General features: G+C 39.3%; 1 protein-coding gene across 1 annotated transcript in view; it reads right to left on the reverse strand.

Moving 5' to 3' along the window:
* The window catches only part of ICA1L (islet cell autoantigen 1 like), a 95450-nt gene that overhangs the window by 2981 nt on the left and 65633 nt on the right, over positions 1-26836 (reverse strand). Inside the window, exons 10-12 of the mRNA XM_026454594.2 lie at positions 20541-20615; positions 12744-13001; positions 10086-10175 (exon numbers count right to left, since the gene is read on the reverse strand). Coding sequence (XP_026310379.1) covers positions 10086-10175; positions 12744-13001; positions 20541-20615 — 423 coding nt within the window. The remainder of the gene's footprint in view (positions 1-10085; positions 10176-12743; positions 13002-20540; positions 20616-26836) is intronic.

Genomic DNA, 26836 nt, shown 5'->3' on the forward strand with positions numbered 1-26836 from the left:
TGGTAGTAGGTAGGTCTTGGATTCCATTTTGCTTTAAATTTGCACTTCCTTAATGACTAATGAAGTGAGGCTCTTAATGAATGAATTTTAAAGTTGTTAAAATTTTCAATCTTATGGCTGGGCACGGTGGTTCACGCCTGTAATCCCAGCACTTAAGGACGCCAAGGCAGGTGGATCACTTGAGGTCAGGAGTCTCAGACCAGCCTGGACAACATGGCAAAAACCGTCCCTAGCAAAAATAATACACAAATTAGCCAGGTGTCGTGGCATACCTGTAATCCCAGCTACTCGGGAGGCTGAGACAGGAGAATTGCTTGAACCCTGGAGGCGGAGATTGCAGTGAGCCAAGATCATGCCACTGCACTCCAGCCTTGGTGAAAGAGCACCCCGCGGTCCCAAAAAAAAAAAAAAAAAAACACATCAATTTTATTAAATTTTTGTTTGTTTTTGCTTTTTATTTTGAGACGGAGTCTTGCTCTGTCGCCCAGGCTGGAGGGCAATGGTATGATCTCAGTTAACTGCAACCTCCGCCTCCCGGGTTCAAGTGATTCTCCTTGCCTCAGCCTCTTGAGTAGCTGGGACTGCAGGTGTGTGCCACCATGCTCAGCTAATTTTTGTATTTTTAGTAGAGACGGGGTTTCACCATGTTGGCCAGGCTGGTCTCGATGGTCTCGAACTCCTGACCTCGTGATCCGCCCGCCTCGGCCTCCCAAAGTGCTGAGATTAGAGGCATGAGTCACTGTGCCCAGCCTGTTAAATTCTTAAGTTTAGTCTTACTGTACCTTCTTGGTGAGTTTTTTTTTTTTTTCCCCCTAAATTTTTCCTCAAAAATCAGCCTCAAGAATTATAGGTAAATACTGCCTTTGCTTTTTTGTGTTCATTTCTGAAATTTATTTACTTTATAGTGTCTGTTTTAAATGATTAAGCACAACTTGTTTTAGCTGGTTTTTAAAAAGAAAAGTATAAGTTCTCTGAATCTCTGAGGGATGGCTGTATTCTGAACCTGCCAGTGTGAAATCTGTGATTTGCTTGGAATTCAGGGTTTTCCCTACTGGCTGACCTCAGAGTACTGGGAAGAATAAAATAGATTGCAGGGGTCCACACTGATATCAATGAATAAGTAAATAAGTAGGGAAAAAGGGAAAGCTTTCCCATTCAGTAGAACGCTAACTCGTAAATACAGAGGGAATGAGGAAATAGAAAATCACCATTTGGCAACAACTACAGTACTAAATATTTCATGGAAGAATTACCAGTGAATGCTAAATTAGTGGGCAAAACTTCAGTAAAAACAAACCATTTACAGTATTTCAAAACACCTCCCACAAGATACTTACTGATTACAAAGGGAAAGATACAGTAGTCATTTTGTAATGGAGAAATGTGGCAGACACCACCATAACCAAGTGATCAGGGTTAACATCACCAGGAGTGAAACAAAACAGACATCATGCACCCCCTGATAGGATTTACTAAGGCACAACACCATTCCTGCACTGGTAGCCCTGCCAAAATGCATAACCTGGGTCTAATTATGAAAAAACATTAGCTAAACCCAAATGCAAGGAATATTCAAAATAAATGACCTACACACTGCAAAAATGTCAAGGTCATGAGACTCAAAAGATTGAGGAACTGTTCCAGATTAAGAGACTAAAGAGACTTTACTAAATGCAATGTGTGATCCTGGATTGGATCCTAGACTATGAAAAACTAAAATGAAATTGAGACATTAGTGGGATAATTGACAAACTCTGAATAAGGTCTACGGTAGATAATGGTCCTATGGCAATGTTAATTTCCTGATTTTGACTTGTGCTGTAATTATGTAAAAGAATGTCCTTGTTTTTAGGAAATAGGCAATGAATATTTAGTGGCAGAGGGGCATCATGTCTGCTACTTAAACTACTGCAGTTCAGAGGAAATTTATATGTATATGATGGGGGGGTGGGGAAGAGAGAATATGGGTGTAAAGCAAACATGGTAACATTTTGGAAACCTAAGAATGTATAGTAGTATTTTGTATTAACTTCTGTAGTCTTTCTATAAGTCAGAAATTATTTCAAAATTTAAAGATACTGCTATCACAAGGATTCAGAAGTCAGCCTGAAAGGGCTTCCACTGGCCAACACAGGAACAGTGTGAGCACCAAAATCAGTAAGTTCAGTGGTGATTATAAACCACTGAAAACATATGAATCAGGCCAGGTCCAGTGACTCACACCTGTAACCCCAGCACTATGGGAGGCCAGATGGGTGGATCACTTGAGGTCAAGAGTTCAAGACCAGCCTGGCCAACACGGTGAAACCCCATCTCTACTAAAAATACAAAAATTAGCCAGGTGTGGTGGTGCATGCCTGTAGTCCCAGCTACTCAGGAGGCTGAGGCAAGAGACTCACTTGAACCTGGGAGGCGGAGGTTGCAGTGAGCCAGCATCGCACCATTGCACTCCAGCCTGGGCAACTCTGTCTCCAAAAAAAACGACAACAAAAGAAAACATATGAATCTATAATGATAATAAATAAATGAGCTGAGGATAAGAGAGGTCTCTTGTTTACAGCAGAGTATTGAAGACTAGTGAAGGGAATGAATTATACCTCAGTAGGCTGTTTAAAAAATGTGATACATGGATGAACAGATAACCAGTTGTGTTATATCTACCAAATGGAGTATTATTCCACCTTAAAAAGGAAGGAAATCCAGTCACTTGCTACAGGATGAATGTTGAGGACATTATACAAAATGAAATAAGCCAATCACAAAAAAGCCAAATACTGCATTATTTCAGTTGTATGAGGTATCTAAAGTAAACAGACTCAGAGAAAGCAGAATGGTGGTTACCAGGGACTTAGGACAAGGGGTTAAGGGGTATAAAGTTTCAGATTTACAAGGTGAAAAAGTTCTGAAGATCTGTTTCACAGCAGTGTGAACATGCTTAATATTACTGAACTGGAAAATGGCCGATTAGGAACAGCTCCAGCCTCCAGCTCCTAGCGTGAGTGACACAGAAGACGGGTGATTTCTGCATTTTCAACTGAGGTACTGGGTTCATCTCACTGGGGCGTGTCGGACAGTTGGCGCTGGTCTGCGGGTGAAGCCTGACCAGTGAGAGCTGAAGCAGGGCGAGGCATCGCCTCACCTGGGAAGCGCAAGGGGGAAGGGAATCGCTTTTCCTAGCCAAAGGAAATTGAGACACACAACACCTGGAAAATCGGGTAACTCCCACCCTAATACTGCATTTTACCAAGGGTCTTAGCAAACAGCACACCAGGAGATTATATCCCACACCTGGCCCAGAGGGTCCCACATCCACGGAGCCTCCCTCATTGCTAGCACAGCAGTCTGAGATCTAACTGCAAGGCAGCAGTGAGGCTGGGGGAGGGGCGCCCACCATTGCTGAGGCTTAAGTAGGTAAACAAAGCAACTGGGAAGCTCGAATTGGGTGGAGCCCACCACAGCTCCAGGAGGCCGGCCTGCCTCTGTAGACTCCTCCTCTGGGGACAGGGCATAGCTAAAAAAAAAGCAGCAGAAACCTCGGCAGAGGTAAAGGCCCATCGGCCAGCTTTGAAGAGAGCAGTGGATCTCCCAGCACGGAGGTTGAGATCTGAGAACAGACAGACTGCCTCCTCAGGTGGGTCCCTGACCCCTGAGTAGCCTAACTGGGAGACATCCCCGACTAGGTGCAGACCAACACCTCACACCTCACACCTCACACGGCTGGGTACACCCCTGAGACGAAGCTTCCAGAGCAAGAATCAGATAGCAACACTTGCTGTTCAGCAATATTCTATCTTCTGCAGCCTCTGCTGCTGATACCCAGGCAAACAGGGTCTGGAGTGGACCTTAAGCAAACTCCAGCAGACCTACAACTGAGGGTCCTGACTGTTAGAAGGAAAACTAACAAACAGAAAGGACACCCACACCAATGCCCCATCAGTATGTCACCACCATCAAAGACCAAAGGCAGATAAAACCACAAAGATGGGGAAAAAGCAGTGCAGAAAAGCTGGAAATTCAAAAAATCAGAGCACATCTCCCCCTCCAAAGGAACGCAGCTCATCGCCAGCAATGGAACAAAGCTGGATGGAGAATGATTTTGACGAGTTGAGAGAAGAAGGCTTCAGTCGATCAAACTTCTCAGAGCTAAAGGAGGAACTACGTAACCAGTGCAAAGAAACTAAAAACCTTGAAAAAAGAATGGATGGATAACTAGAATAATCAATGCAGAGAAGTCCTTAAAAGAACTGATAGAGATGAAAACCATAACACGAGAACTATGTGACAAATGCACAAGCTTCAGTAATTGACTCGATCAAGAAAGAGTATCAGCAATTGAAGATCAAATGAAATGAAGCAAGAAGAGAAGTGTAGAGAAGAAAGAATAAAAAGAAATCAACAAAGCCTCCAAAAAATATGGGATTATGTGAAAAGACCAAATCTACATCTGATTGAAGTGCCTGAAAGTGACAGGGAAAATGGAACCAACTTGGAAAACACTCTGCAGGATATCATCTAGGAGGACTTCCCCAACGTAGTAAGGCAGGCCAACATTCAAATTCAGGAAATATTGAGAACGCGACAAAGAGACTCCTCGAGAAGAGCAAATCCAAGACACGTAATTGTCAGATTCACCAAAGTTGAAATGAAGGAAAAAATGTTAAGGGCAGCCAGAGAGAAAGGTCGGGTTACCCACAAAGGGAAGCCCATCAGACTAACAGCAGATCTCTTGGCAGAAACGCTCCAAGCCAGAAGAGAGTGGGGGCCAATATTCCAACATTCTTAAAGAAAAGAATTTTCAACCCAGAATTTCATATCCAGCCAAACTAAGTTTCATCAGTGAAGGAGAAATAAAATCCTTTGCAGACAAGCAAATGCTGAGAGATTTTGGCACCACCAGGCCTGCCCTACAAGAGATCCTGAAGGAAGCACTAAACATGGAAAGGAACAACAGGTACCAACCACTGCAAAAACATGTCAAAATGTAAAGTCCATCGATGCTAAGAAGAAACTGCATCAATTAATGAGCAAAATAACCAGCTAATATCATAATGACAGGATCAAGTTCACACATAACAATATTAACCTTAAATGTAAATGGACTAAATGGTCCAATTAAAAGACAGACTGGCAAATTGGATAAAGAGTCAAGACCCATCAGTTTGCTGTATTCAGGAGACCCATCTCACATGCAGAGACAAACATGGGCTCAAAATAAAGGGATAGAGGAAGATCTACCAAGCAAATGGAAAAAAAAAAAAAAAGCAGGGGTTGCAATATTAGTCTCTGATAAAACAGACTTTAAACCATCAAAGATCAAAAGAGACAAAGAAGGCCACTACATAATGGTAAAGGGATCAATTAATCAGGAACAGCTATCTTAAATATATATGCACCCAATACAGGAGCACCCAGATTCATAAAGCAAGTCCTTAGAGATTTACAAAGAGACTTAGACTCCCATACAATACTAATGGGAGACTTCAACACTCCACTGTCAACATTAGACAGATCAACGAGACAGAAAGTTAACAAGCATATCCAGGAATTGAACTCAACTCTGCACCAAGCAGACCTAATAGACATCTACAGAACTCTCCACCCCAAATCAACGGAATATACATTCTTCTCAGCACCACATCACACTTATTCCAAAATTGACCACATAGTTGGAAGTAAAGCACTCCTCAGCAAATGTAAAAGAACAGAGATTATAACAAACTGTCTCTCAGACACCAGTGCAATCAAACTAGAACTCAGGACTAAGAAACTCAAATCAAAACCGCTCAACTACATGGAAACTGAACAACCTGCTCCTGAATGTCTACTGGGTACATAACGAAATGAAGGCAGAAATAAAGATGTTCTTTGAAACCAATGAGAACAAAGACACAACAAAGACCAGAATCTCTGGGACACATTTAAAGCAGTGTGTAGAGGGAAATTTATAGCACTAAATGCCCACAAGAGAAAGCAGGAAAGACCTAAAATTGACACTCTAATATCACAATTAAAAGAACTAGAGAGGCAAGAGCAAACACATTCAAAAGATAGCAGAAGGCAAGAAATAACTAAGAGCAGAACTGAAGGAGATAGAAACACAAAAATCCCTCCAAAAAAATCAATGAATCCAGGAGCTGGGTTTTTGAAAAGATCAACAAAATTGATAGACTGGTAGCAAGACTAATAAAGAAGAAAAGAGAGAAGAATCAAGTAGAGGCAATAAAAAATGATAAATGGGGATATCACCACCAACCCCACAGAAATACAGACTACCATCAGAGAATACTATAAACACCTCTATGCAAATAAACTAGAAAACCTAGAAGAAACAGATAATTTCCTGGACACTTATACTCTCCCAAGACTAAACCAGGAAGAAGTTGAATCCCTGAATAGACCAATAGCAGGCTCCAAAATTGAGGCAATAATTAAGAGCCTACCAACCAAAAAAAGTCCAGGACCAGACAGATTCACAGCCGAATTCTCCCAGAGGTACAAGGAGGAGCTGGTACCATTCCTTCTGAAACTATTCCAGTCAATTGGAAAAAGAGGGAATCCTCCCTAACTCATTTTATGAGGCCAACATCATCTTGATACCAAAGCCTGACAGATACAACAAAAAAAGAGAATTTTAGACCAATATCCCTGATGAACACTGATGCAAAAATCCTCAATAAAATACTGGCAAACCAAATCCAGCAGCACATCAAAAAGCTTATCCACCATGATCAAGTGGGCTTCATCCCTGGGATGCAAGGCTGGTTCAACATATGCAAATCAATAAACATAATCCAGCATATAAACAGAACCAAAGACAAAAACCACATGATTATCTCAATACATGTAGAAAAGGCCTTTGACAAAATTCAGCAGCCCTTCATGCTAAAAACTCTCAATAAATTCGGTATCGATGGAATGTATGTCAAAACGATAAGAGCAATTCATGACAAACCCACAGCCAATATCATACTGAACGGGCAAAAACTGGAAGCATTCCCTTTGAAAACTGGCACAAGACAGGGATGCCCTCTCTCACCACTCCTATTCAACATAGTGTTGGAAGTTGTGGCTAGGGCAATCAGGCAAGAGAAAGAAATAAAGGGTATTCAGTTAGGAAAAGAAGAAGTCAAATTGTCCCTGTTTGCAGATGACATGATTGTATATTTAGAAAACCCCATTGTCTCAGCCCAAAATCTCCTTAAGCTGATAAGCAACTTCAGCAAAGTCTCAGGATACAAAATCAAGGGGCAAAAATCACAAGCATTCTTATACACTAGTAACAAACAGAGAGCCAAATCATAAATGAACTCCCATTCACAATAGCTTCAAAGAGAATAAAATACCTAGGAATCCAACTTACAAGGGATGTAAAGGACCTCTTCAAGGAGAACTGCAAACCACTGTTCAGTGAAATAAAAGAGGACACAAACAAATGGAAGAACATATCATGCTCATGGATAGGAAGAATCAATATTGTGAAAATGGCCATACTGCCCACGGTAATTTATAGATTCAGTGCCATCCCCATTAAGCTACCAATGACTTTCTTCACAGAGTTGGAAAAAACTGCTTTAAAGTTCATATGGAACCAAAAGAGACCCTGCATTGCAATACAATCTTAAGCCAAAAGAACAAAGCTGGAGGCATCACGCTACCTGACTTCAAACTACACTACAAGGCTACAGTAACCAAAACAGCATGGTACTGGTACCAAAACAGATATAGACCAATGGAACAGAACAGAGCCCTCAGAAATAATATACCACACATCTACAGCCATCTGATCTTTGACAAATCTGACAAAAACAAGAAATGGGGAAAGGATTCCCTATTTAATAAATGGTGCTGGGAACATTGGTTAGCCATAAGTAGAAAGCTGAAACTGGATCCTTTCCTTACTCCTTATACGAAAATTAATTCAAGATGGATTAGAGACTCAAGTGTTAGACCTAAATCCATAAAAACCCTAGAAGAAAACCTAGGTAATACCATTCAGGACATAGGCATGGGCAAGGACTTCATGTCTAAAACACCAAAAGCAACGGCAACAAAAGCCAAAATTGACAAATGGGATCTAATTAAACTAAAGAGCTTCTGCACAGCAAAAGAAACTATCATCAGAGTGAATAGGCAACCTACAGAATGGGAGAAAATTTTTGCAATCTACTCATCTGACAAAGGGCTAATATCCAGAACCTATAAAGAACTCAATCAAATTTACAAGAAAAAAACAACCCCATCAAAAAGTGGGCAAAGGATATGAACAGACACTTCTCAAAAGAAGATATTCATACAGCCAACAGACACATGAAAAAATGTCATCATCACTGGCCATCAGAGAAATGCAAATCAAAACCACAATGAGATACCATCTCACACCAGTTAGAATGGCAATCATTAAAAAATCAGGAAACAGCAGGTGCTGGAGAGGATGTGGAGAAATAGGAACACTTTTACACTGTTGGTGGGACCGTAAACTAGTTCAACCATTGTGGAAAACAGTGTGGCGATTCCTCAAGGATCTAGAACTAGAAATACCATTTGACCCAGCCATCCCATTACTGGGGATATACCCAAAGGATTATAAATCATGCTGCTATAAAGACACATGCACACGTATGTTTATTGCGGCACTATTCACGATAGCAAAGACTTGGAATCAACCCAAATGTCCATCAGTGACAGACTGGATTAAGAAAATTTGGCACATACACACCATGGAATACTATGCAGCCATAAAACAGGAGTGAGTTCGTGTCCTTTGTAGGGACATGGATGCAGCTGGAAACCATCATTCTCAGCAAACTATCAGAAGAACAGAAAACCAAATACCGCATGTTCTCACTCAGAGGTGGGAATTGAACAATGAGATCACTTGGACACAGGAAGGGGATCATCACACACCGGGTCCTACTGTGGGGAGGGGGTGAGGAGAGGGATAGCATTAGGAGATGTACCTAATGTAAATGACGAGTTAATGGGTGCAGCACACCAACATGGCATATGTATACATATGTAACAAACCTGCACGTTATGCACATGTACCCTAGAACTTAAAGTATATAAAAAAAAATTACTGAACTGTACACTTAAAAATGGTTAATATGGGCCGGGCCTGGTGGCTCATGCCTGTAATCCCAGTACTTTGGGAGGCCGAGGCGGGCGGATCATGAGGTCAGGAGATCGAAACCATCCTGGGTAACATGGTGACACCCTGTCTCTACTAAAAATACAAAAAATTAGCCAGGCGCGGTGACACGTGCCTATAATACCAGCTACTTGAGAGGCTGAGGCAGGAGAATGGCTTGAACCCAGGAGGCGGGGTTGCAGTGAGCCGAGATTGCACCACTTCATTCCAGCCTGAGTGACAGAGTCAGACTCCGTCTCAAAAAAAAAAAAAAAAAAAAAAAGATTAATATGGTAACCAACTTAAGTGCTTGAATGGATTCTTTGTCAATAGGCATCCTGTAATCAGAAAGCATCTTGTATCCCTAATTTCATATCCATTACCAACAAACTTTAACACAAACTGTAAAATATTACAGTACAAAATGTAGTATGCTTTGCCAAGCTCACAATTTCTTTCTTTTTTTTCTTTTGGAGACAGTCTTGCTATGTCACCCAGGCTGGAGTGAGTGCAGTGGCACGATCTTGGCTCACTGCAACCTCCACCTCCCGGGTTAGAGCAATTCTCCTGCTTCAGCCTCCTGACTAGCTGGGACTACAGGCGTCCGCCACCACGCTTGGCTAATTTTTTTGTTGCTGTATTTTAGTAGAGTTGGGGTTTTACCATGTTGCCCAGGCTGGTCTCCAACTCCTAACCTCGGGCAGTCCGCCTGCCTCACCCTCCCAAAGTCCAGGATTACAGGCATGAGACACCGCACTTGGCCCCAAGCTCACAATTTCTATTCAGTGCTTTTCACAGTGAGGGATAGGCAGTATAGCTATCATTATAATAATAACTCATTATTCAACTTTTTCAGGACAATGAGGTGAGAACAATATAAAGTGATCTTTTTCTAAATTTATCTGAATTCAACTGATTCTTAAAGCAATGATAAAGCATATATAAATAAATAACTTACATCTTGTTAATTTCTTTGGACTCTGTGAAGGCACTGGCTGGTTATCAGTGTGTGAAAGACGAAGCTCTGATTCCTCTTGGGAGACCCAGCCTGGGATAAAAGAAGTAAAAATTGTCCATTGTTAATCAAATAGGAAGTAGCATCAGAAAAACAAGAAAAGGTAAAAATATCTAAGTCCTCTAGTCTCTGTACCTGGGTAAGATTCTATAGTGTAAGAGGTATAAAATACTGAAAACTTACCTATAGTCATATATTTTCATCATCTTAGTTTCAGATAGAGTTGGATCCAACTTCCTTACATTTTTCAAAGTGGTTTTTAAATAAATATGTGGAGTGTTTAAAAAATAATTGAAATGCAAAAGGTATAAGTTCTTAAGAGTCAAGAAGGGAAGGAATAGGCCTGATAATTGGAATGCTGAAACCTATAAATATGCTCATACCCTTGGACTCATTGATCCCATTCCTAGCAATTTTTCTTATGGAAATAATTTAGCTGAAGGAAAAATGCATGCATGATTTTTTTTTGCAGCATTATCTGTAATAATGAACAAGTAGAAACAATAAGGAAGGAATCAGGTAGATTATGTTGTATAAAATGACAGTACTTTGTAATTATAATGTGTCATTATGAATACTCTATGGGAATGTGGAGAAATGTTTGGTACAACATGAAAAACCATTTATGCTATGATTTATGATTAAGGCACAGCACTAGAAAGGAATTTAGATTATCCTGCCTAATCCCTTCCTTGTATAGAAAAGATCATCTGAGGCCCACTGTAGATAGGGTTCCTCAAACACAGATCTTTTAACTCCCAGGGAAGCTCCCTTTCCTGGTCTGCACCACAGGGGAGAGAGAAGTAGATATAAAGGAAAGACTGGTAAAGTAGAGTTCTGCACAAAGAGGCAGGGGCAGATTTTGGTCCTGTCTTAACTATTTAAATTGTCTGACGACCTTTAGCAAGTTACTCAAATACTGTGGGTTTCAACTATTCAGCTATTAAATGGGAATATCCTGTCTGCCTACAGGTAGGGCTCAGAGCACATATTTTGAATAGTGAAAAAATACTGTTGAGAATTACATTGCCAGAAACTAAAAGTTCAGTGCTGCTAGAGACGTGGCAAGTTATGGAGGAGGAGGGAGGAGTTGATAGTGGAGAATGAAATCTGTTTGTAAATCTTTATAGCTACTGGGCCATTGATATGCCATACAAGAATAAATATTTTTAAAGATTTTACTGTAGCAAAAACACCTGAATTATCTCAGATAGAGTACCTCGTTATCAAATAATATTGTCTATTCTTATTTATATTATTCTATTTATTTTTATAAATAGAATATAAGTAATATAAATATTCTATTTATATTATATATTATTCTATTCAATCAATTCTTACTGAGTGATTCTTTAACTAACATTTAGTTTATTAATTGAGCCAACTGCATGCTGCTGTCATATAAAGTATAAAGATGACTCACTCTACATATCATGCCCTTGGGATGCCTGTAGATAAAGCACGTACCTCAGTATTTAATACAAAGTACAATGCATTAAGACACTGTCAAATGCCGTGAGGAGCCCCCCCATCCAGGGGTTAAAATCTAGGATGTGAGAGACTGGGATATAAAGCAAAATAAAGTAGGATTAGAACCATGAAAATAGATAAACACCATGGGAGGGGGGAGAAACCATTTCCATTTGGCAGTACTGAGGAAGACTTCAAGGACTGACAATCATGGAGAAAACACTGGATTGGAATCTAATACTTAGGCCCACGTCCAAGCTCCATTACTGAACATCAGAAGCAGAAGAAGCAACACAAGCACAGATAGATGCATCCAGAGGGCTGTAGAGCACTCAGTGTGATTATAGAAAATGGCAAGTATTCTTCCTTCACTTCAATAGGAGATAGGAGATATGGGTGGAAATGCGACGTAGGCAGGTTTTATCCCTAGAAACCATGGTGTTTCATTTTAAAAATGTAAGCTGGGTGCCGACATCAGAATCTGCTGCTTGGAGAGAGAACTCCACAGAAGTGTAGAGGATGAATTGGGGGTTGGAGACCTGTTAGTAACTCTTGCAGTAACCTAGGAAACCAAATGAGACTCTAAATGGCTCTGGTGTTGAGGCAGAGAGGAGTGGGAAATTTGAGACAGGTTTCAGAAACAGAACTGACAGGATTTGGTAACCAATATGGATGTGGGAAGCAAAGTGACCCCCAAGGCGCAGGGTTGGACACAGGATGGTGGACTCTTTTTCCTGCTGCCTTGCCCAGAAAGGGAACCAGCCTCCAGAGCTGTTCCTTTTCCTCTTGTCAACTCCAAACTCAGCAAGTTTTGCTTGATGGAAGAAACAGTATTGACTGCCCTAGGGAGGAGTAATTAGCTGGTCAAGTGTTTTAAACCAGACGCCTGGAAAAATCAGTGAAGAAAACTTGGGGTCTAGTGAAGGTGGCAGGGAAGCAGCCCTTGTTTCAGTCTTGTTGACAGATTCCTGAGGTGACTAATATTTTTCCAGTTGATTGGTGGATTGCAGATTTTATCTAGTAGTGCTGACGTTAACATCTCCTTGTTGATTCTAGCATCAATAAGCACACCATTTTGCTTCACAAAGATAAAGTAAAACACATATGTCCAAATGTTTCATAGACACTTACTGTTGAATGCTCCAGCCGCATGAAAGCCAAGGTCAAAGAGTTGTGAAGGAAGGAATCGAGAAGAATGAGCGAGGGGCTCAGACCCCATGGAAGGCTCCTGGGACGTGAGACTGGCACTGGGGCTCCCAAAGGCAGTCTGGCATTCCTGGGTAAATTCACTAGTACTTGAAGAACCAGAACTTAGGAGGTTGTTCAGAAATGAGAATTCCTTCTCAAAATCTTCTCCTTCCAATGAATCTACAGGTAGATCTTTTGCAACTATTGAGTGTAAATAAAAACAGAAAGGCTTTTTTGATTTTAGGAAATGAGAATAAGACATAGGATGAATCAGATTTGTTTCATTGTTTTCATACTGTATTAACAGTTTTAAACAACTAAAATGACTGCAAGTTTATGTAAAAATGATTTCTAATTAGGCAGGATTTAGGTCAAAATGGCCACATTTCACAATGAAGATATAACTGTTATGAAGAGCTATATATGAAATAATTAAGCTACCATCTAAGTCAGAAACCAAAGGAGATGCAAAAAGGCATAGAAACAAATTAGTAATATGACACTTTAATATACCAGTCTGACTAAAAAACACGCCAAGAGGACAACAGATAAAAAGGATCAAAAGAGCATAATCAATAATGTAGTTATTTTGGATAACACAAACCCCGGTAATAGAAACATTCTTCTTAACCACACATTGAAAATGTACAAAAGTTGATTATACTAAGGCACAAACACACTAAAAAATTGTGTTCTTAAAGTAGGAACATTACAAACAACATGCTTTGATCATAATGCAATAAAAAGACAATTCTACAATGAAACTATAAAAACAGAAAGGTTCTTCAACCTGTAAATCTTAAAACCTTCTACCAAACAACGTTGAAATAATGAGAAACATCATTATTTTGGAAAAATAATGATGAAGGAAATATTTTATATCATAATTCATGGTGTTAAGTAAAATGTATAGACCATTGGTTTGGACTGAGCTCTTGTACTAGACCCAACAGACCAAACCAAAATGGAGTCACTCATGCTAAAGTTCCACATCACCAAACCAAAGTAAGTTATCTGGCCTTTCAAGAAATTAGGAGAGAGACACCATAGCCAAGTCTCCAAGCAGGCCGGTCCTAGCTGGCATGATAAGGAAATCCCCTCTGCTTTAACCCTTACAAGAAAAGTAACTGCAATGATCAATCCACTTTTTGTTTTCTGTTTCTGCTTTTCCTGGTCCTTTTCTGTCTATAAAACCAGCCTCCTCAGAACACCCATTCCATATTATAGAATGGGATATTGCCTGATTCTAGAATTGCAAAGAAAAGCCAATTAAGGCCTTTAAATTTGCTATAATTTTACCTTTTGACAACAGAATACTGAAAGGGCATGAACAAAGGCAAAATCATATCCCTTAAACATTTTTATAAATAAAAATGAAAGGGAGGGGCATCACGGACCTGCACCTCAGCACAATTGGTGAAAGTTATTTTTCAAAAGAAAGCAGCATTTAAGGTCTCTGGAAATAGTCCCAAGGATATGCAGCAAATGAGGAAATATTTACTTAAGAAAGTCTACAATAATTTAGGAAAAGTGGCAAGAGTTTGTGGTATTTGAACTGAGAACCAGTCCCATCTTCCCCATTTCCAATTTAGCAAGATGGAGATTCCACTCCAGTCTGGTGCAGCCAGAACACAGGGCTCCTTCTCTCTCCAGCTGTCAGTCAAGGGCTAGCTTCCCAGGAGGAGTAAGATGCCAGCATTTCACATCCTGTCACCGGTTACCTGTTGCTGAGGCTAAATCCTAGGTGAGTGCAGTCAATAGATGATAGAGGCTCCCATCTCCTCCCTAGATCCCTCATGGGTTGGGAAGTCTGAGTTTGGTGTAGTGTGCTGAGAATATAGGGCCCCTGATTACTTGACCCTGCTAGTAAAGTGGTGGTTTCATGAAGAGAGAGGCAAGCCAAGAAGACCTAAGGCTACCATCACTCTCCTCACCTAGCACTCAGCTCCTAGAGCAAGGATGACACTCAGGAAGAAGTATGCCATTGTCCCCACTCCCGGCTCAAGCTCTGACTCAGAGATTTTCCTTGCAGGGAGTGAGGGAGAACCATAAAACTGATAGTTCCTAATCCCTTTCCAAAGGCACTGACTTCATTTGTAACAGAGTGTAGAGAAATTCAACCCTAAGGATGCTCTCAAAACAGTGGAGGTTTTAGTAACAGGCAACTGGGAGAAGACTTATAGTGTATGAGTGTCAACATGTAGGCTAAACTACTTTGCCGGAAGGAACCAGGGAAAAAGCCAGCTGGGGTCACCACAAATTTCAATGACCTTAAGAACTATTTCTTTAAATGAGTCCAAATTTGATTGGTTTATTGTGTGGAACAATTTATGCTCCAGGGACTGTTGAAATCAAGGAGCAATCAGCAAGAAGAAAAAATGATATCTTGGACTTATAAAGAATTTTGTGCTTCCAAAGGCAAAATTGAGAAAATAAAAAGACTATAAAAGACTGGGACAAAATATTTACAAGTCATATATCTGATAAAGGACTTTAAAAAAATATATAAACTCTTACAACTTAATAAGATAAGCAACCCAATTAAATAATGGGCAATAGATTTGAATAGATTTGTCAGTAAGGAAGATATACAAATGGCCAATAGCACATGAAAAGAGTCTCAACACCATCAGTCACTGGAGAGGCAAGTCAAAGCTACAAATTAAAAGCACTAGAATAGCCAGGCACTCTGGCTCACACCTGTAAACCCAACACTTTGGGAGACTGAGGCAGGTGGATCTCCTGAGGTCAGGAGTTCGAGACCAGCCTGGCCAACATGGCAAGACCCTGTCTCTACTAAAAATACAAAATTAGCTAGGTGTGGTGGCGAATGCCTGTAATCCCAGCTACTCAGGAGGCAAGGTTGGAGAATCGCTTGAACCCGGGAGGCGGAGGTTGCAGTGAGCTGAGATTGCACCATTGCACTCGAGCCTGGGCAACAAGAGCGAAACTCCGTCTCAAAAAAAAAAAAGCACTAGAATAACTATTATTTAAAATATACCGGGCATGGTGGCTCATGTCTGTAATCCCAGCACTTTGGGAAGCCAAGGCAGGTGGATCACTTGAGGCCAGGAGTTCAAGACCAGCCTGGCCAACATGGTGAAACCCGATCTCTACTAAAAATACAAAAATTAGCTGGGTGTGGTGGCACATGCCTGTAATCTCAGCTACTCAGGAGGCTGAGGCAGGAGAATCACTTGAACCCAGGAGGTGGAGATGGCAGTGAGCTGAGATCGTGCCACTGCACTCTAGCCTGGGTGACAGAGTGAGACTCCATCTCAAAAAATAAAATAAAATATAGACAATACCAAATGTTGGCAAAGATGTGGAGAAACTAGAACCCCCACACTTTGCTGGTGGAAATAAAATGGTGCAATTATTTTGAAAAATGTTTGGCCATTCCTTAAGAAGTTAAATTCACCATATAACCTAGCAGTTCCACTCCTGGGAATCTAACCAAGGAAAACGACAATGTATGCCCACATAAAGAGAAGTACATGAATGTTCAGTAGTCGTAGTAGTAGTATAATAGCCAAAAATTATAAACAATCCAAATGTCTATCAACTGGTAAATAAGTAAACATAAGATGGTATATATCCATACAATGGAATACTATTGCTTAATAAAAAGTACTAAACTGGCCGGGTGCAGTGGCTCACACCTGTAATCCCAGCACTTTGTGAGGCCGAGGCGGGCGGATCACAAGGTCAGGCCATCCTGGCTAACACAGTGAAACCCCGTCTCTACTAAAAATACAAAACAAATTAGCCGGGCATGGTGACATGCGCCTGTAGTCCCAGCTACTGGGGAGGCTGAGGCAGGAGAATCGCTTGAACCCGGGAGGCGGGTTGCAGTGTGCCAAGATCGTGCCACTGCACTCCAGCCTGGGCGACAGAGTGAGACTCGGTCTCAAAAAATAATAATAATAAACTACTGATACATACCATAACATGGTTGACTCTAAAAACCATTAATTGGAAGATGCTAGAAATAAAGGACTAATCTTTTGTATGGGTTCATTTATATGAAATGTCCAGAAAAGGCAAATTTATAGAGATAAAAACAGATTACTAATTACCTACGGCTTGGAGTGAATCAGAGATTAATTTAAAACAAGCGTGAGAGAATTTGGGGGGTAAGGGAAACATTCTGATAGCTAATTGTGGTAATGGTTGCATAATCTAAATTTTCTAAAAATTATGAACTGTTAGAATGGGTGAAATTTATGGTATTTAAATTATACCTGAATAAAGCTGTTAAACATAAAAAGAAATTCTGTACAACTCTATTGCAAATAAATTTAGAAGTCTAGACAAAATGAATAATTTATTAGAAGAATATAATTTACTAAAATCAATCCCAGTACAGACTAAAAGCTTAAACCGACTGATTTCTATAGAGAGATACAAAAGACACACAACTACAAGAAAGCACTAGACCTAGACGTTTTCATAGGTTAATAAATGAATAAGAGGCCAGGTGCAGTGGCTCACACTTAGCAAATCGCAGCACTTTGGGAGGCTGAAGCGGGCAGATCACCTGAGGTCAGGAGTTCAAGACCAGCCTGGCCAACATGGCGAAACCCCATCTCTATTTAAAAAAAAAAAATATATATATATATATATATATACACACACACAAAAATTAGCCAGGTGTGGTGGTGGGTGCCTGTAATCCCAGCTACTCAGGAGGCTGAGCCAGGGAGAATTGCTTGAACCTGGGAGGTGGAGGTTCCAGTGAGCAGATATCATGCCACTGCACTCCAGCCTAGGTGACAGAGAGAGAGACTCCATCTCAACAACAACAACAAAAGAATGCAAAAAGAGCCAGGCATGGCAGCTCATGCCTGTAATCCCACACTTTGGGAGTCCTAGGCAGGTGGAGCACCTGAGGTCAGGAGTTCAAGACCAGCCTGACCAACATGGTGAAACCCTATTGTTTAAATACAAAATTAGCCAGGCATGGTGGCATGCACCTGTAATCCCAGCTATTTGGGAGGCTGAGGCAGGAGAATTGCTTGAACCTGGGAGACAGAAGTTGCAGTGAGCCAAGAACGTACCACTGCACTCCAGCCTGGGTGAGAAAAGTGAAACTCCATCTCAAAAAAAAAAAAAAAAAAAAGAATGCAAAGAGAGTAGTAAAATATTAGCAAGCAGACCAGTCTAAAATGACAAAGCTGGACTTACAACTGGAATGCAAACATGATATAATATCAGGAAACCTATTATTATAGTTCATATCAATATATTTAAGAAGAAAAAGCAAATAATTCCTGGCATAGATACTGAAAAAGCTGCCAACAAAATTCAACAACTATTAGCTGGGTGTGGTGGTATGCACCTGTAATCCCAGCTACTTGGGAGGCTGAAGCACGAGAATCGCTTGAACCCAGGAGGCAGAGGTTGCAGCGAGCCAAGATCACACCACTGCACTCCTGCCTGGGAGACAGAGTGAGACTCCATCTCAAAAAAAAAAAAAAAATCAACAACCATTCCTAATAAAAATTCTTAAGAAAGTAAGTATGGATGGATGCTTCTTTAACATCATGAAATATACCTGTGTCCAAAGCCAGCATCTTAGTTAATTCAGAAATATTATAGGCATTTCCACTAAAGTCAGGAAATGTTCACTACTAGTTAACATTGTTCTGAAGGTAGTAGCCAATGTAATTAAACAGGAGAAATCTATGAGTTGGTAAGGAGAAAAAACAAGACAATCTCTGTTTTCAGATGACATGACTCAAATAACAAAAGAATTCAGCTGTATGCCAGGATATAAAACTAACATGCAAAAGTGAATATCATTCATATATACAAAAGAACTAATGAAAAGATATAATGGAAAAGAAAACCCCATTTACAATAGCAACCAGAAAGATAAAATACATAGAAATAAACTTAACAGGAAATATTCAAAACCTGTATGAAAAAAAAGTCTGAAAGATATACAAGTAAACTTTAACAAATGGAAGGATGTCCCTTGTTTTTCATGAGGATGTCTCAAGATGATCAGCCTGTCAGTTTTCACATTTAATGTGATTACAATAAAGTATCGAGCTTTTTAATAAAGTCCCACAATTTTATATTCAAATTGAAAAAATAAACATGCAAAAATGCTAAGAAAATAATAAAAAAAAAAAAAAAGGAGGGGGGCTTCTAGCCTTACCAGATACTAAAACTACAAGAAAGTTTCTGTAATTAAAACTATGTGGGCTGGGCGCGGTGGCTCATGCCTGTAATCCAGAGGTGGGCGGATCACCTGAGGTCAGGAATTCAAGACCAACATGGAGAAACCTTGCCTCTACTAAAAATACAAAATTAGTCGGGCGTGGTGGCACAAGCCTGTAATCTTGGGAGGCCGAGGCAGGAGAATCGCTTGAACCTGGGAGACAGAGGTTGCAGTGAGCCAAGATTGCACCATTGCACTCCAGCCTGGGCAACGAGGGCAAAACTCCATCTCAAAAAAAAAAAAAAAAAAAACTTGTGGCACTGGTGCATGCACACACCATTTGGAAGATAAAGAAAGTCTAGAAATACATCCAAGTGGAAATAGAAATATAGTATATGACAAGATGTTATCTCAATACTAGGACAAAGATGGCATTTAAAAAAATTATTACATAAAGGGCCGGGCGTGGTGGCTCTCGTCTGTAATTCTAGCACTTTGGGAGGCTGAGGTGGGCAGATTACTTGAAGCCAGGAATTTGAGACCAGCCTGGCCAACGTGACGAAACCCCATCTCTACTAAAAATACAAAAAATTAGCTGGGCGTGGTGGTGCACGCCTGTAATCCTAGCTATTTGGGAGGCTTGGGCACAAGAATTGCTTGAACCCAGGAGGCAGAGGTTGCAGTGAGCCAAGATCGTGCAGCCTGGATGACAGAGCGAGGCTGTTTAAAAAAAAAAAATTATATAAAGGATAGCCTTTGGGGGGGAAAAAAGGTGACATTTGATCCATTGCTAACACTGTACACATGAATTAACTTCAAATGAATTCAAGATCCAAATGTAAAAAATAATACTACATAAATATCAGAAGAAAGCATAAGAGGATTATTCTATACTCTGGGTTTAAGAAAAGCTCCCTGACTATGACTAAAGTCCAGATCCAATACAAGAAAAGATTAACCAACTGGACTGTATTTAAAGCTTAAAAATTTTTTTTTAACTTAAAAAAAGTTAAAGAAACAAAGTCACAAGATAAATGACAAACTAGGAGAAAATGTTTACAACCTAATTGCTTGAGAAAGATATTCAAGGTAGTTATTTAATGCTTAGGAAGTACCTTAAAGTTGATTTAGTCTTGATCCTCATTTTACAGATAAGGAAACCCAAATGTTGGGGGCATACTTTTGTTTCTTAAATAGTGATTTTAATTTATTTAATGTTGAACAACATTTACTATTTTGCTAGTATCTAATGACACTAGATATACAACCAATTGTATTCATTCATTCAAATTTACTGAGTGCTTATACTGCTGGTGGCTGAGATACATGAGACAGAAAAGCAGACACAGCCCTAGCTGTCCTGGTTATACGGATACATTCTGATAGGGCCCAAACATACAAAACAAATAATTATTTAATTTCCATTGTGATGTGCTACAAAGTAGAAGCACATAATTGCATTCTTATGTAGAGACCGAGACAGTTTCTAATGTTAAGGAAATAAATGTTAAATAAAAATTGAAGAATTTTAAAGAATCATTCATATGTAGAGTGAAATGATTATTTCTTACCATTTTCAGAGTTAGAAAACTGAGGTGCTCCAAATTCTCTCATCTGAGAATATTTTTCCTTGTGATCTTTGTTTGCTAAATCAAAAGCACACAAAAGAGAATTTGAACAAGAAGAAATTCAGCAAGCTTATTTACAGTAATATTTTATCATTAGGTCAAGTGTTCAATTGACCAAATCAGAATCTAAAACATACAAAAGGGAAACATAAAAATTTAAATAATCTTACATATAAAAATCACATTTATGTGTGTATATATGTGTGTGTGTGTGTGTATATATATATGTATATAAAAATAACATAATACCAGAGGTATTCAGGTGCTCTATTAAGTCTCTGTCCCCTTGAAATGTAAGTTTTCACGTTCCAAAGCTTGTTCCTTCCTTGTGGAGCTGTTCTTATTCTATACTCTCTGACAGGTCATTTTATATTTGTTCTGCCTGATCTCCATGCCTTGACACTGTGACACAATGGATGTTCATTTTACACTGAATGAGTGAATGTGGTCTACGATTTTATTATTGTTTAATTGACAAAAGTATATAATTTATCACATACAACATGTTTTGATATATGTAATACATTGTGAAATGACTAAATTTAGCTAATTAACATTTGTATTACCTCACATACCATTTTTTGTGGTGAGAACACTGCTCTCTTAACAGTTTGTTGTCATTGTTGGTTTTTGAGACAGAGTCTTGCTCTGTCGCCCCAGGCTGGAGTGCAGTGGCATAATCTCAGCTCACTGCAATCTCCATTTCTGGGGTTCAAGTGATTCTCCCGCCTCAGCCTCCCAAATAGCTGGGATTACAGGCATACGCCACCACAACTGGCTAACTTTTATATTTTCAGTAGAGATGGAGTTTTGCCATGTTGGCCAGACTGGTCTTGAACTCCTGACCTCAAGTGATCCTCCTGCCTCGGCCTCCCAAAGTGCTGGGATTACAGGTGTGATCCACCATGCCTGGTCTCTTTTAACAATTTTCAAGAATATATTGTTATTAAATACAGTCACCAAGTTTTACAATAGATCTTTTGAACTTACTCCTCTTGTCTAGTTGAAATTTTGTATCCTTTGGCCATCTCCACAGTGCCCTCCCCACAAACTACCTACCACTCTACTCTCTGCTTCTATGAGTTCAGCTTTTTAGATTCCACAAGTAAGTGAGATCATGTGGTATTTGTCTTACTGTGTCTGGCTTATTTTACTTTGCATAATGTCCTCTGGGTTCATTCATTTAGTCACAGATGACAGGATTTCCTTCTTTTTGAAGGCTGAATAGTATTCCATTGTGTACATATGTCATAAATTTATTTATCTGTTCATCTATTGATGAACACTCCATATCTTGGCTATTGTGATTAAGGATATGGTCTACTTTTTTTTGAGAAAGGGTCATGCTCTGTTGCCCAGGATGGAGTGCAGTGGCGTGATCAGAGCTCACTACAGCCTCCAACTCCCAGGCTCGAGAGATCTTCCCACCTCAGTAGCTGGGACTCCTCCCAAGTAGCTGGGACTATAGGTGTGTGTCACCATGCCTGAAAAATTTTTTTAAATTTTTTGTAGAAACAGGGTCTTGCTATGTTACACAAGCTAGTTTTGAACTTCTTGGCTCAAGCAATCCTCCCACCTTGGCCTCCCAAAGTGCCAGGATAACAGGTGTGAGCCACCATGCCTGGACAAGGATATGGTTTACTGTTAACAATTTATACATATTTGTGGGGCACATGTGAAATTTTGCTACATGTATATAATGAGTAGTGGTCAAGTCAGCGTATTTAGTGTGTTTGTCATCTGAGTACAATATATTTTTATTAATAACCATACTCTGCTATCAAACCTTGGTATATTCCTTCTATTTAACTGTTTGTTTGTATCCTTTAACTTACCTCTCTTCATCCTTCTCACTGCCCCCACCACTCACCCTTTCCAGCCTCTGTTATCTATTTTTCTATTCTCCACCTGCATGTAATAAAAATTTTTACCTCCCACATATAAGTGAGAATGTATGATATTTGTCTTTTTGTGCCTGGCTTATTTCACTTAAGATAATGACCTCCAGTTCCATCCATGTTGCTGCAAATAATAGAATTTCATTCTTTTTATGGCTGAATAGTTTCCATTGTGTATATATACTACTTTTTCTTTATCCATTCATCCACTGATGGACACTTAGGGTTGATTCCATATCCTTGCTATCATGAATACTAATGCAATAATCGTGCAAGTGCAAATATCACTTTGATATATTAATTTCTTTTCCTTTGGACAGATAACCACTAGTGGATTGCTGGATCAAATAATTCTATTTTTAATTTTCTGAGCAATCTCTATACTGTTTTTCATAGTGGCTATACTAGTTTACATTCCCACCAACAGTGTATAAGAGTTCTCTTTTCTCTGCATCCTCACCAGCATCTGTTATTGTTTGTCTTTTTAATAATAGCCATTCTGACTAGGGTAAGCTGATATCTCACTGTGGAACTGATTTACATTTCCCTGATGATTAGTGATGTTTAGCACTGTTTCATATACCTATTCACCATTGGTATGTCTTCTTTTGAGAAACGTCTACTATTGATGTCCTTTGCCCACTTTTTAATGTTTACTTTTCTTGTTGAATTATTTGAGTTCCCTGTATATTCTGGATATTAGTCCCTTGCTGGAAGAACAGTTTGCAAATACTTTATCCCACTGAAGAGATTGTAGCTGCACTCTGTTGATAATTTATTTTGCTGTGCAGAAGATTTTTAGTTTAATTAAGTCCCTTTTGTCTATTTTTGGTTTTGTTCTTTGTGCTTTTGAGGTCTTAGTCATAAATTCTTTGCCTAGAAAAACATCCAGGAACATTTTCCTTAGGTTTTTCCCTCATATTTTAATAGCTTTGGGTCTTACATTTAAGTCCTTGATCCATTTTGAGTTGATTTTGTATATGGTGAGAGATAAGGGTCCAGGTTCATTGTCCTATATGGGACATGAACCTATTAAGGATATGGTCTACTTTTAATTCAAAGGCTGCTTTATTTATTTTATTTTTTTTAGACAGAGTCTCACTCTGTTGCCAGGCTGGAGTGCAGTGGTGCGATCTAGGCTCATCGCAGTCTCCACCTCCCGGGTTCAAGCGATTCTACTGCCTCAGCCTCCCGAGTAGCAGGGATTATAGGTACGCACCACCATAGTCAGCTAAATTGTTTTGTATTTTTAGTAGAGATGGGGTTTCACCATGTTGGCCAGGATGGTCTCGATCCTCCTGACTCTGTGATCCGCCTGCCTTGGCCTCCCAAAGTGCTGGGATTACAGGTGTGAGCCACTGTGCCTGGCCTGCTACTTTATTCTTTTAAAAACTGGCCATAGCAATAAGTAGCATCTCCACATTTTTCACTTAAACTAGAGCTTTAGTAGTAATGATCTCACAGGAAAAGAAAGATCACCCACATGGCAAAAGATAGCATACTCTTTTGTGATCAAAACAGCACTGTCTTGTGTGTTTTTTAATGTTTTAAACATTTAAAAGGTCAAATATACAAACCAAAACCTCCATAGGCAAAACTCTACTAAAAAATTACTTCCAAGTTTTGAGCCTATATATCAAGACAAAAATAATTGTGCCCTATTGCAACAATGGGAGCCAGTTTTTGAGAGTCAGTTTTCTACATAATCCAGTTTGTATACATTGGATTTCATCTCTATGTCATTTATTTACTCAGTATAGACACACAGAGACAAAAAAAAGTATATGATTTTACACTTTCTAACATCTTCAACTATTATTAGGGCCATTTTAAAAAATGAAATGTAAATTTCTTCTGCATACAAGGGTGGACAGTGTTGCTGTATGGAGAGCTTAAAGGATGTAATGCATCTAAGGACAAGAAAGTAATAGTTCTATTACACTATTATTAAAATTCTATGCTCAGCTTGGGATAGTATAAAAGAATATTGGAAAAGTAAAAAAAGGTAAAAGCAACCAAAGTAACTAAAAGGAAAACACATTTAAAAGGAAGATTTAAGTAAATCAGGGTGATTTAACCTTAAGATAAGGAAGCTAAAGGATGAATTAGATTTTAAGTTCAGATATATAATATAAAAATGTTAGAAATGTATAGAAGATTTAAAATTTTTCAAATGGACTTTATCAGTAAAGATTTTAGTTGAATATAGGGGAAAAAATAGAGGAGAAAATCTAGGAATGGAAAAGAGATACCAGTGGTGGCTGGAGAAAGAAGTGAGAAGAAGAATCCTGGTTGTGGGGAAGGGAACAGGAACTGGTGACCAGAGGCAGAGTAACATCAGGGAAGGTTTCAGGCTATAGAAATAGAGTTTGGGGAATGGAGAGATGTGTTAAAGGATCTTTAAGGAAATGACTGTGGATAAGATGAAGGGTAACCTCTGTTCTCTGTCTTTCAATAATGATCTGCTTTACTTTACAGTGCTTTTGGTATGGATTCATGTAATTTGGTTTCATTTTATTTTAATGCTACAGATGGATGAAATTGGGATTAAGATCGGCAGATGAGTGAGAAAGGTCTAGCTCAAAGGCTTAGGTTTTTTTTTTTTTTTTTGAGATGGAGTCTCGCTCTGTCACCCAGGCTGGAGTGCAGTGGCCGGATCTCAGCTCACTGCAAGCTCCGCCTCCTGGGTTTACACCATTCTCCTGCCTCAGCCTCCCGAGTAGCTGGGACTACAGGCGCCCGCCACCTCGCCCGGCCAGTTTTTTTTTTTTTTTTTGTATTTTTTAGTAGAGACGGGGTTTCACTGTGTTAGCCAGGATGGTCTCGATCTCCTGACCTCGTGATCCGCCCATCTCGGCCTCCCAAAGTGCTAGGATTACAGGCTTGAGCCACCGCGCCCGGCCAGGCTTAGTTTTTTATTCCATTATATGAAACACCATTTGAGTGAATATCTCAGAGCATAAATGTTTGAGGGCATTTCTAATTACTTCCTCAGTAGAGGCCTTAAAGTAAAATTGCTCAAAGTCTGGGATGTTTACATTCTTCAGAAAATTTGTCCCATTCTTGCTAAATCTATAAAATACACTTTTTTTTCTCTGTTCTTCTGGCTTCTCTACATAAAATATAAGTTTAATGCATTGCTGGACTTGTTAGAAGTAAACAACAACAAAAATGTAAGCTGAAACCAGAGCCAGGAAAGAGAAGCAGCAAGCAAAGAAGAAAGGCAGGTATGCTGGGGTGTGGGCAATGCCTGTGCTGACAGTGCCAGACAAGGCCCTTGGCAAACACAAGGAAACTGAGCTGAGCCCACAATTCCTACATTAAAATAAAGGCTCTGGAAGTGGGTTAAAGTGGTCACCAGGCTGTGAGTATTCCTTGACTCTGGAAAGCAGCAATATTAATTTTCCTTAGCAAAAAATTATCTAGGCCTCTAGGAGTCCCACAGATTAAGAGCAAACAAATATTGGCCGGTATTCACAAATCACTAAAGAAACAAGCTACCACAAGAACGCTGGGGTAAACCAAAATAATAGATTTAGACCCCCTGCAAGGACTTCAAATATTTGTATTTTTGGATATGGATGTGAGTCAAAAAGTGAGAAAGAACGAGGCACTATAAAAATTAGGCAAATTTATAAAACAACAAATAGAACTTTTATAAATAAAAAGTATAGTTGTTTAGGGAATGAATCCTCGGTGTATACATTAAACAGTAGATTAGATGCAAGAGGAGACAATTAGTGAGAAACAGATCTGAAGTACTTACCTAGAATGTACTGTAGAGGGAAAGGGGGATGAAACATGAAAGAGAAGTTAAAATATATGAGGAATTAATGAAAAGGTCCACCATAAGCTTATTAGAGTTATGGAAGCGGAAAATAGAGAAAATGGAGGAGAGAGAATATTTTTAAAGATAATAGTTGAGTCATGCATATTTTATCACGGTAAAAAAAAATGGTTGAGCAGTTTCCAGAACTAGTAAAAGACACAAAGAAATACAATTTATACCAGCAAAAATTAAAAAATTAAAATTGCACATTTAGATACACTGTACTGAAAGAGCACATCCTAAAAGCAGCCAGATACAGAAGTTGAATTAGAGCAAGACTCTGTCTCAAAATAAATAAATAAATAAATAAATAAATAAATAAATATCTAAACTAAAGGGAGGTAGTCAAGGGGAAGGGAAAATGAACTTACAATGAAGATCTGAAATATAGAAAGAAATAGTAAGACAGGAAAAATATTGGCAAATCTCAATATTTCTTTATAAAACAAGAATGATGTTCTAATTTGTAGAAAATTAGAAAAATCAAAAATGGAAATAAAATGGATAACTTT

The sequence above is a fragment of the Piliocolobus tephrosceles genome, chromosome 11 (genome assembly GCF_002776525.5).
Source record: "Piliocolobus tephrosceles isolate RC106 chromosome 11, ASM277652v3, whole genome shotgun sequence".
Taxonomy (NCBI): domain Eukaryota; kingdom Metazoa; phylum Chordata; class Mammalia; order Primates; family Cercopithecidae; genus Piliocolobus; species Piliocolobus tephrosceles.